Source organism: Buteo buteo, chromosome 15, assembly GCF_964188355.1.
Source record: "Buteo buteo chromosome 15, bButBut1.hap1.1, whole genome shotgun sequence".
Classification (NCBI taxonomy): Eukaryota; Metazoa; Chordata; class Aves; order Accipitriformes; family Accipitridae; genus Buteo; species Buteo buteo.
Genome location: NC_134185.1, coordinates 28,751,953 through 28,763,408, shown reverse-complemented (window position 1 = coordinate 28,763,408; position 11,456 = coordinate 28,751,953). Strand labels below are relative to the sequence as shown.

The following is an 11,456-nucleotide window of genomic DNA, read 5'->3' as shown; positions in this document are numbered from 1 at the left end:
AAAATTATGCCAGTGACAGCTTAAGGCGTACAGAGATGCTTGCAGGAAAATGGAATGAAGTTTTACCTGGAATGAACTTATTAAGTTCAGTCTGAATTATAGTTTCTCAGGAAAAGCTAAATTAATGTTTGTTTTGTTCTGTTTTTTATGTAAGTGAATATACACGTATCTCTGCTGCTCCTCATTTCTGCCAGGACCAGAATCAGTAGGCAAGAAAAGCTGTCGTAGTATTTCACAAAGCCAGGCAATATCCAAAGTCTATCACAAGAGCTTTTCTCCTGAGATTCCCTGACAACAGGGGTTTAGATAAATGCAGATAAGCTTCGTATAAGTATCTGAACTTTAGAAGGCTTATCTGAACCAAAACATCCCCAAACTTCTGGCATTCAGTCCCACTAGTTAGTGTCTGTTACACGCACGCTTCTCCACAAGAAGGTCCCGGTGGCTGTATTTCGCTGCCCTCCTTACCTCGGTTTCTCAGAGGGGATGGGATGAGCTGACATTTCCTTCCAGACTCAGTGTTTCCATGAGCACATGGAGCATCTAGAGCAATACAGAGAAGAAACTCTTAGAGCACCATCCTCTTCCAGTTCCCGGCTGGCATGCCCTAACCCTGTGCCCAGTAATTCACGTGCATCCCTAAATTTAGATTCCACTCAGCGCTGGCCCAGTAGCACACTGGTCTTACCAGGCCTGTTTTCAAGTGCTGCATTGTTAGCATGCTTCTGTTATCTCCCCTCCCCCTGTTGTCCAACGATCAGTTGACGTCCCAGGAGAATAACACAAAGACATTGTCAAAGCCAGAAAAGGCAATTCCGATTGAAACACCTCTTTCTTGGTCTCTGTTGAATCTTACTTGGATTTCCACTGGTGGTCCCTCACCCCTTATTCAGAAATAAATAATTCCATCCCAGATGTTTCTTTGCTTTAGGGCTGTTCTTTCTGCTCCAGTCACTTCCCAAGAAAGCTCTTCTGTGCTGGTGTTTTTTTTGTCCCAGGAAAAAAAATTTCACCTGAATTTCCTATTCAGTAGCACATCACTGCTTTAATTGACACTTCTCGTGGTCACTGGATTCCTTCTTGTACTACATAAAGCTCCACTTCTGCATAAAGCCTACAGAAAAAACTAAATGCAAAGTCCATTGCTTGTCTTGCTGACTGACTCTGTCATCTCGTACTCTGCCATCTGCATCTATCCCTATTCCATTCGTGTAAAGGCATTGCAGGCTTTTGAAAGTCAGGTCTTTTTGCACAAGTATCTCTTACACCCTGTACATAAAATGTGGATCAGGACTAGTGCTCTTGCTGTTAAAATAACATTAATTACATTATCAAGAAACAGTAACAATAACAATAGATTTTTCAATAGTCAATTGCACTTGAATTCCATATTTTAGTCAGCCCTGAACCATCAAAACCACTTTGTGTTTCCTTGTGTAACCTACTGTTCATGCATATTATGATCCTTCTTTATGCAGCTGATCCATGGACTTTTGTCGTCCTGCTACTGTTCCTAGCTGAAAAAATGAGCACTTTCAATTAACAGACAGGGTTCATATTTTACAGTGCAAAAGGCCAGCATAAGTTCCTATTTAATTATTTGCTCTGTCTCTTAATTTAGGTGTGTACATATCTGGAGAAAACCCATTGCATTTACTGCTTCAGAAATGACAGGTTTTGCTGGTGTTAAATATATACTTAATATGCAACAATCTAAATGTGAGCTACTCAAATTGAGAGGAAATAAATTTATTCAAGAAATGGGATTGCTTCCCTAAATCAGAAATAGCTCTTTCCATAATATCCAAGTCCATCATTCTCATTTACGTCAACTTTTGTCAGTAGTAGTTGTAAGGGACAGCAGTGGGGCTAGATGCAGCTGAGATGTGAGTGGAAGCTCTGTGACTGTTTTTCTCAGGCTTGACCAAGACTGCAAATCTTGCACTGGGCAGCGCTAATGGGAAATAGGGTCCACAGTCCTTTAATACCTCGATGTAATCATCTTTTAGAAAATTCATAACAAATGTAGACATCTCTAGGCTGCCCGGACACTCTGAATATTGCAACTTGAGAGCTTGATGGGAGAAAATTATGTCAGTGGAATTAGTTGGTAGAATGACTTAGCAATAAAATCTCTGCGGCCAGGGAGGTAGCCTCCTTGTGCTTTAGGTTATTTGCAGTAAAAATTCCTCCTACTTCCTATACATCCTCCATACAAAGCTCCACTTCTCAAAACTCCAGGTCTCAGCTCATGGCTCTCACAACACGTACGACTCTGAACCTTGCTATGAAACTTGGAGCAGATTTCATGTGGTTTAGCTGGGCCCCAGAAGCACACAACAAGCCACAAATTCAAAGGCAGAAATGGTCTCTGATTGAAGAGAATCTTGCTCGTTGTAAGGACCTTGGGCTTACAAATTATTCCTGTGCATCACCTAGCACCAGAAGTAAAAGGAAGGAAAAAAAAAAAAAAAGAATCTAACTAACTGGAAGAGCGGAGTGGTTAACAGCTCCACCAGAACCAAGGCACTCAGAATAAAAATGGAAATTACAGAAGTACCAGGAGCACGTCAGTCTCTAGTTACCAGGAGTCAAGGCTAGTGGAAGGAAGACAGTCAGAAGGAAGCCTTTTTTTGACAGTAACTGATACGTTTCGGTTAAATCACGCAGAGTGCGCAAACAATTAAACCACATTTTAGAGATTAGAAAAGTTGTGTATTGCATGTGGAAATGAAACAGTGACAAGTCATAGGTGGCACAGGGCAGGGGATCTGTGGAACAGCTTGTGTGTGATCTGGGGCTGAAGAGTCTTCTCTTTTGAGGAGGCAGCCACGGCCCCTAACATGAGTCTGGAACAGCACGTCAAAGAGAGAGACACTCCGGGGAACCTGAGAGAGAGACAATAGCAAGAATATTAACATTACAAGAGAATGAAGCTCCAAACAAGCCTGTGGAGGATGAGCGCTCCTCTGACGCTCTATATGTGCTTAAGAAACCTGAGCGTCATAAACCACACTTACAACACAAAGGAATTTGTATCTTGAGGTCCGGTACGCTCAGGGTTTCAGCAGGGAGCATTAAGTGCACAAAACACTGAGAGGAACATTCTGTTCATTACACCACATGCAAGGATTTTCTGCTTCATTTTGTCAAGACAATAACAAGAGAAATGCATTGAACAAATCTGTTTAAAACAGGAAAGAACTGGAACACATCAAAATGATGTTTAACATTAAACACTCTTGTCAGAAAATCAGCAGAAGTATGGTTTGGGGAGACCCTGAATATTGGTAAATACATTGCCTCCATGATAGGCAAAAATAACTTTATTTATGAAACTACCATGGACAGACTGTGGAATTCATGTACTCTATGAAAATAGCAATTTTTCTATCACACATACACATATTTTGTTTTGGTTTAGGAAGCACACTCTGTATTTCAATTAATTTTTTTCATTCCCTGTTTGTATATATTTTTTCATGCAGAAGAGAAGTCTATTGTGGTAGCTAGAGAAGTGAAAAGTAAGTTTCTTCATTTTTCCTTTATCTTCATGTTAATTTATGCAAGGGATAATAACATATTTGCTTCCAGGATCTGCTGGCTTTAGAAAATATTCCTATACCTTAAATATTTTTCAAGTAAAGACAAGACTTGCTTAAAGGCTTATGGTCCAGTGTTTGTGCAGTTTTGTATGGTAATAAAACTTGGTTTCTTATCCACATTCATAACAGTAAAACATCACAAAAAGAAAAGTAGTTCCACTAACTACAGCAACACCCAAAGCCATGCAGCACAAACTGAAGGTAACAAATTTGGCTTTTTCTGGATGAGCACTTAAAAAAACCATTTAGATTAGCTATTCTTGTACTCTGGTATTCTTCCCCATCAAAATGGGGATTCATTTCCCAAAGGAAAAATAAGAATTATAGCTTCTTCATTTCCTCTACTGAACTCTTAATTTTCTAATTAATAACATCCATGGAACAAGTACTTAAATTGTTGTAGCTTTTTGTAAAAGAAGCAAAAACATTATCCTTATTTCTACTGTTGTCTTATTAATTGACAAAATAGAGGCAGACACTTTTAAAAGAAAAAGCCATATTCTTTTGTTGATGATGCTTTAACTGCAATTCTCCGTGAATGACTGAAGTCCTGTAATGACCATTTCAAAGGTTCAATTCATAAAAAGTGTTATAAAGATATATTATATATGCAGGCTTTTCACGGCGTTCTGCACTTACTCCCAAGTACCACTTGCAAGTTTTGCTGCCATTCAGTCAGATTTTATATAAGAAGCTGAACAGGTGCATGGCTACTGAATCACCACAATAAACTCTGACTTACACCAGGTTAATGGGCATAATTTCTTGAATTAGTACTTCCTTAAGTAATTATCTGGTGTACCTACTGGTTCCAGTTCTACCCTCAGTGCCACATTCTGAGTATTAAGCTGTATTTCTGAGCTGCTGATAGTAAACTCCTCAAAAAGTGACCAGCTTATCAATCTAGAACCTACTGCAGTTAGTCAAGGATTCCCATCCCAAATAATTATACATACGTGTGTGCGTGTATATATCTAGCTAGCTATGTAAAAGTACTCAGCTGAACTTTTATTTCCTTTTTTAGAGAGAAAAGAGGAAAGGAAAAAGACTGATATAAAAAAGGCTATGACTGAAACCAAGAAGAAAGGTATGGTTTGGGAATGCTTTTTATTGGCCTCATTCAGCTTTTACTCCCACTCCTGGCTCAAATCCTGTTGGTTTTTATTAGGTTAATCCAATGCTTCTGGCTCTGTATTGTCCTTCTCTTAGTTGCTTAGTCACTATTTTGCATGTTACCACTTCTTCAGTATCTGTTTAGTGTCTGATATTTTCTAAACTCTTTCTGACAGACAGAAAGTCCTCTTTAGTGGCCATCTATGGGCTTGTTAAACAATTTGATGGACTCCCTCTATATATCAGGACACAGTGATACTTCCATACACAAAACTCATGGGAGATATCACTCAGTTCATGGTACACCACTTTCTGAATGTGGAGTAGATTTCTTTATTTATATTCTAGAATCACAACCCAAACTTGCAGTGACCAAACTGCAAAGCCTTGATATCCATCTAAATAACATTTTGGATCATTCATTCCCAGGAAGCATCTAAAATCCACTAAGGTCTTGCTTTCATGGGAAAATATTTATGTCATTCATTATTTTTTAATGATCTCATTGCTACTGGAGCTTAAGCTAAAAGGTACCACATTCATGCACTGATGATTTTTGCCTAGCCTTTGATGAATTATTAAGGGTTCAAATCATCCATAGTTGATGCATACTGATTAATTTTCATTTGCAGCTGATTGCTCTGTGGCTAGTTGGGTGCAAGTGCTATAAGGGAATAATCTGAACTAAACTCCCAAATAAGTCACATTTTTTTCAGCATGTGCCCACCAGGACTTGGCTGACTGCATATTTGAGTGTATGATTCAGAGTTCTAGCATATCAAATTACTTTCTTTAATTAAATCTTAGAAAAAGAAGGAAAAAAAGAGAAAGCTCATGAGAAGACAGCTGTCCCTGAAATTAAAAAAGCAGGTAAGAAATTGAAGTGTGTGTTTCTCTGCAGTAGATATCTGACTATTTAGTGTAAGCACTTTCAGGTTTTAAGCATTTGAGATAGAGTTGTATGTAATTCATTATCACTTAGAAATCCAAGCTGGAGAGATATATATATAATATATATCACAGTATATTTTTATATATATATGTGAAATGTGTTTCCATTATATTATAGAGAGAGAGTACTTTACGCATATTATATATATGCATATATGTATGTGTATATATAATACATGTAATTTTCAATTCTGTGAGCTTGGGATTTTTACAAAAACTTTAGAAACACTGCTTTCTCTTATACACTAAATCAGTCGAGAGGATAAGTAGTTTCAAAGGGTGCGTGGCATGGAAAGACTGAATGGAGTGCATAGACTTTTGCATGAATTATTTCAGAAATTCAGCTCATTTTAAGTAATAAACAGAAACATCAGCATATCAAAACTGTTAATGTGGTAGAAAATAGTTATCTTTCTGAGGCTTTCTCTACAACCAGAAAATATTTTTTTCGAAAGTTAAAAATAAAGTTAGTGAGTGTCCTGGACCTCATTGTTTGTGCTTCATGCTATTTAGCATAAAAAGATAAATTTTTCAATAAGATTAGAAATTAACATTTGGGTCTTGTCTACACTAAAATTGTAACTTTTCTTTCCCATTATTTCAGTAAATTTGCAAGTATGTTTCATGCACAAATACACACATATCTCCAGTAAGTGACACAGTATCATTAAAATCAAGTCTCATTAAAATCAAGGAGAAGCAAAATGGTCAAGTCTAGTGGTTTGGTCATCATCTTAATATCTAGAAACACTGATTCTACTTGCTGCTTTGTCAGACAGTTTCTATATATCCTTCTACGAGCCATCAAGTACTCACATGAACATTTCTGTAGACTAGAGTAATGCCTAAAACCATGGAGAAAGGTTTAAAATATGATTGAAAGATTCAGGGCTATAGTTTCTATGTCCTCAAGGCAAGCCTTGTACTCTGTTATGTAATTGTTCAAATCTGTTGAATTTTATCAAAAGCCAAAAGGATATATATCCCATTGTTTACTAACATTGTAGATTATATATGCAAATTTCTATAAGCAACTGGCTTTTTGCCATTGAGTTGTACATGGTCTATGTAAGCTTTCCTATTCAAATGTTTATGGATGGGAAGAAAAATGTTAATTTATGTTTGGTACAATATACAAATACACAGAATGACACAGAATACCTTGGAGTACCATCCCGGTAGCCCCGTACAACATAAAAATACACAGAATGACACAGAATACCTTGGAGTACTATCCTGGTAGCCCCGTATTTAAATAGGCTTCAGTCTTCTATAGTAGGGAGTGGCACACTGGGGAAGGGATGGGGATGAAAGGGAATACTCTTTTCCAAGTTAAGTTGCATATTTAAATGTATAAACACAGATTTAAAAAGAAAATAAGCTGACAATTCAAATATCTTTTCTAATTTTATTCTGGTTCTAAGCTTGTATTTCACTTGAGAATACAGAATTGTAAAAGATTACATTTTATGGCAGAGCTGCAGCATAAAGTTATTAATATGTTCATCTTCACAAGCTGTTGCTAAATCCAGTGAGTCATCCTACCAATGCCAGAAAGACACAAATGAGACAAACCGAGACATCTGCACATTTCTGTCCCTTTTATTAGCTCTGTAGGTTGTTGCATTTTGAAGAGTTTACTAGCCTTTGTGCAAGAGGATGGTAATCCATAATATATTCTAGCTACACATGTTGCTGTTATTCCTCATTCAGCTTGCTCTTTGAATGCATGTGTACTTTCTAGCTTTGACTGGCAGCACCTATTGTTATCCCTAAAAGGTTTTAAGCCTGAAATAATTGCCACATTTGATCAACAGAATAGCAGGGCATAGCCCAGTTTTGAAATGAGGCACCTCAACGTCTGATAGTATTTACATGCTTTGGGCAGACACGGCAAACGAACCTCAGAGCGCCTGAATCAGCAGCGTAGATAAGCGTCCAAAAGCAAGAGTGTAGGAACAGCTTCCAATTTTCTTACCTTTTCCCATTAAAAGGCTAGGCGGAGGCCACCGCGTTAAAAATAAACCCCTCGCTCTGGTGTCCAAATCCTCCTGGATGCCCCCGATTTTGTGTCGCGTTTTGCTCCCCCCACCCTTTGCGACCCCTGCAGCTCCCTCCTCGCCGTCCCCCGCGCACGTCCCCGCGCCGGCAGGGACCCCGCTCCCACCTCTGCTCCTCATCCTCGCCTACCTCCTCCCAGAAGATTCCCCCCTGCCAGGAGGCCCGTCAACCGGGCTTTCCCCACGGTGGTGCGTACGGGCGGTCAGGTGCAAGAGAGAGCGAGCGGAGGAGGTGCTCCGTAAGCACTAAGTGATACAAACATCTCTAAAATAATGCTCTGACAGCAGCACTTCCCCCTCTTCCCCTCCATCTCTCTTCCTCTAACAAGGAATGCTTGTGATTGCAAATACTGAATATTCTTGCTGATTAATATTTTAGATTAGCCCTTTTGTCCAGGAGACAATTTTATCTCTGGCATTACCAGAATGGAGTTTCTTATTGCTCTCCATTAACTGCATCCCTGTGATGTATTTGTTTATTTGCATGCTGGCGCTCTCGTTCTCCATTCCTCTCTTCCTCCATTCCTCTCTCTCTCTTTCTGCTGCTGCAGAGGAGCAAGAGTCATCTAATGTGCAATGTTCTTAGTCTTTAGTACAGAGTGAACTGAATGATTCTTAATTAGCTTTTAAAAATGCATTGTAGATAAAACCACATTAATCCTCTGACCTTCAGCTCATACAAAAACATTGTGTTAATTGTCCTGAAAAATAGATAATTCCATTGTTACAAACTCAGAGGTCTTGCTTAAACAAACATAATTGTCAGACACAAGGGTCTGGCACAGTCACACTTCAAAACATTGTACAAAAATCTATCCAGCGCTACTCTGGAGAAAGAAGGAGCTGCATCTCCAAATCCCCGTGATGGGGCTTGCTGAGCCTCGGCAGAGACGAGCCTTTGCCAGGCTCTCCCAAAGCTCCCGGTGGTTGGGATGCCTTGGTGTGGAGGGGTCCAGCCTGCAACCTGACCGGGGAAGGGGACCCTCTCTCTTAAAACTTTGGTGTCCAGCCCTACAGGAAAATGAATACGCAGAGGCTGGTGTTTTCAGGTACTCATAGTTTGCTTGCAGAGTGTTTCCTGATGGTCCCTTTCTCAGAGTCTCAACAGTCTGGAGCTTCTCTGCTCCTTCTTGTATCAGCTTTCCTAAAACTTCGTGATGTTCAAACGCAGCCTTTACCTTTAAGTTTGATTGCTGCGAACTCCTTTCCCACTTTGTTTTGGTTCTCACAACAAATAACATAGGTAATAAATGAGCTTATAAAGCAATGAAAATGTCAGCCTGGATCATCACACCATTTCCTAACTAAAGCTCTGCTCAGCTGTCATTGATGATCTTGCCTTCCTGTTATTGCTGAATAATTTCAAATAATAATGGTAATAAAAATACCTAGGTCTTGTGCAGCATTTTTTGATAGTAAATCTTAGAACCACTTTAGGACAGTCAGTGCCTTTTCCTCTGCTTTCCACACAGGGAAATTTGGGTATAGACATGTGACCCAGGCCAGCTGTCCACGGGGCTTATGAAATATATCTTCTTGTCCTGGTTTCAGCTGGGATAGAGTTAATTGTCTTCCTAGTAGCTGGTACAGTGCTATGTTTTGAGTTCAGTATGAGAAGAACATTGATAACACACTGATGTTTTCAGTTGTTGCTAAGCAGTGTTTAGACTAAAGCCAAGGATTTTTCAGATTCTCATACCCAGCCAGTGAGAAGGCTGGAGGGGCACAAGGAGTTGGGAGGGGACACAGCCAGGACAGCTGACCCAAACTGGCCACAGGGGTATTCCATACCATGGGACGTCACATCCAGTATAGGAACTGGGGGGCGGCGGGGATCGCCACTCAGGGACTAACCGAGTGTCAATCGGCGGGTGGTGAGCAATTGCACTGTGCATCATTTGTATATTCCAATCCTTTTATTATTACTGTTGCCATTTTATTAGTGTTATCATTATCATTATTAGTTTCTTCTTTTCTGTTCTATTAAACTGTTCTTATCTCAACCCACGAGTTTTACTTCTTTTCCTGATTTTCTCCCACATCCCACTGGATGGGGGGGGGGGGTGAGTGAGGGGCTGCGTGGTGCTTAGTTGCTGGCTGGGGTTAAACCATGACACTTCTGAATGTCAAACCAATGCTAGCTGGATTAAAGATCCCAAACTTTTAGAAACTCTGATCACTTCCCTAATGAAAAACAGGGACACCAACCAATGCAAATGATGTTTAGGAAGAAAATGTTTTTGCTTAAAACCATAAGGCCTGATCAGCTGGACAAGTGTTCAAAAATCCCTACCCTCTGAGCCCCAGTCACAAATGTTTTAAGGGTGTCAAACCCAGGTACCTCCCTGAGCAGTTCTGCTTAGCAGAGATAAAACAAGTCAAGGTCTTGGTGTGCAGATCCACTCACCCCGGATCAGGGAGCACGATCTGACTCGTGTTGTATTGTGTTGGTACACGCATGCTCCCAACAGAGCATCCAAGCCCTTGTGAAGGACCATTGCAGCCCCTATCTAAATCAGGGAGCTAGGTTGCAGTGGTTGCACATCCAGTGTTGTGGATGCATCAATCATAGAATCATTTAGGTTGGAAAAGACATTTAAGATCATTGAGTCCAACCATAAACCAATACTGCCAAGTCCACTAAACCATAGAATCATAGAATCATTTAGGTTGGAAAAGACCTTCAAGATCATTGAGTCCAACCGTCATCCATGCCCACTAAACCATGTTCTGGAGTATCTTGTTTATGCGCTTTTTGAACACCTCCAGGGATGGTGACTCAACCACTTCCCTGGGCAGCCTATTCCAATGTCTGACAACCCTTTCAGTGAAGAAATTTTTCCTTATATCCAATCTAAACCTCCCCTGGCACAACTTGAGGCCATTTCCTCTTGTCCTATCACTTGTTACTTAGGAGAAGAGACTGACCCTCACCTCACTACACCCTCCTTTCAGGCAGTTGTAGAGAGCGATCAGGTCTCCCCTCAGCCTCCTCTTCTCCAGACCAAACAACCCCAGTTCCCTCAGCCGCTCCTCATCAGACTTGTGCTCCAGGCCCCTCACCAGCTCGGTTGCCCTTCTCTGGACACGCTCCAGCACCTCCATGTCTTTCCTGCAGTGAGGGGCCCAAAACTGAACACAGGACTCGAGGTGCGGCCTCACCAGTGCCCAGTACAGGGGACGATCACCTCCCTGCTCCTGCTGGCCACACCGTTTCTGATACAGGCCAGGATGCCGTTGGCCTTCTTGGCCACCTGGGCACACTGCTGTCTCATATTCAGCCCCCTGTCGACCAACACCCCCAGGTCCTTTTCCACCAGGCAGCTTTCCAGCCACTCTTCCCCAGGCCTGTAGCGCTGCATGGGGTTGTTGTGACCCAAGGGCAGGACCCGGCACTTGGCCTTATAGAACCTCATACAATTGGCCTCAGCCCATCGATCCAGCCTGTCCAGATCCCTCTGTAGAGCCTCCCTACCCTCCAGCAGATCAACACTCCCACCCAACTTGGTGTTGTCTGCAAACTTATTGAGGGTGCACTCGATGCCCTCGTCCAGATCATTGACAAAGATCTGACTATGATAAAGATATATCTGTGCTGCATGATACCATGTCATATGTTTCACAGCAGGCAGTGTTAGCAGAGGAGGGGAGTGGTGATGTCTCTTTAGCTACCAGAGTAAATCTTTGGTTTCTGAATAGGAAAAGTCTCTGAGGACTTAAAGTTACA

At 40.9% G+C, this 11,456-nt stretch overlaps 1 protein-coding gene across 9 annotated transcripts in view; it reads left to right on the top strand.

Moving 5' to 3' along the window:
• TRDN (triadin) overlaps nucleotides 1-11,456 on the top strand; it is a 239,720-nt gene that overhangs the window by 114,153 nt on the left and 114,111 nt on the right. For all 9 annotated transcript variants that reach the window (XM_075046871.1, XM_075046868.1, XM_075046869.1 and 6 more), the window contains 3 exons: nucleotides 3,489-3,524; nucleotides 4,630-4,692; nucleotides 5,526-5,588. In XM_075046871.1, the coding sequence (XP_074902972.1) occupies nucleotides 3,489-3,524; nucleotides 4,630-4,692; nucleotides 5,526-5,588 (162 nt within the window). The remainder of the gene's footprint in view (nucleotides 1-3,488; nucleotides 3,525-4,629; nucleotides 4,693-5,525; nucleotides 5,589-11,456) is intronic.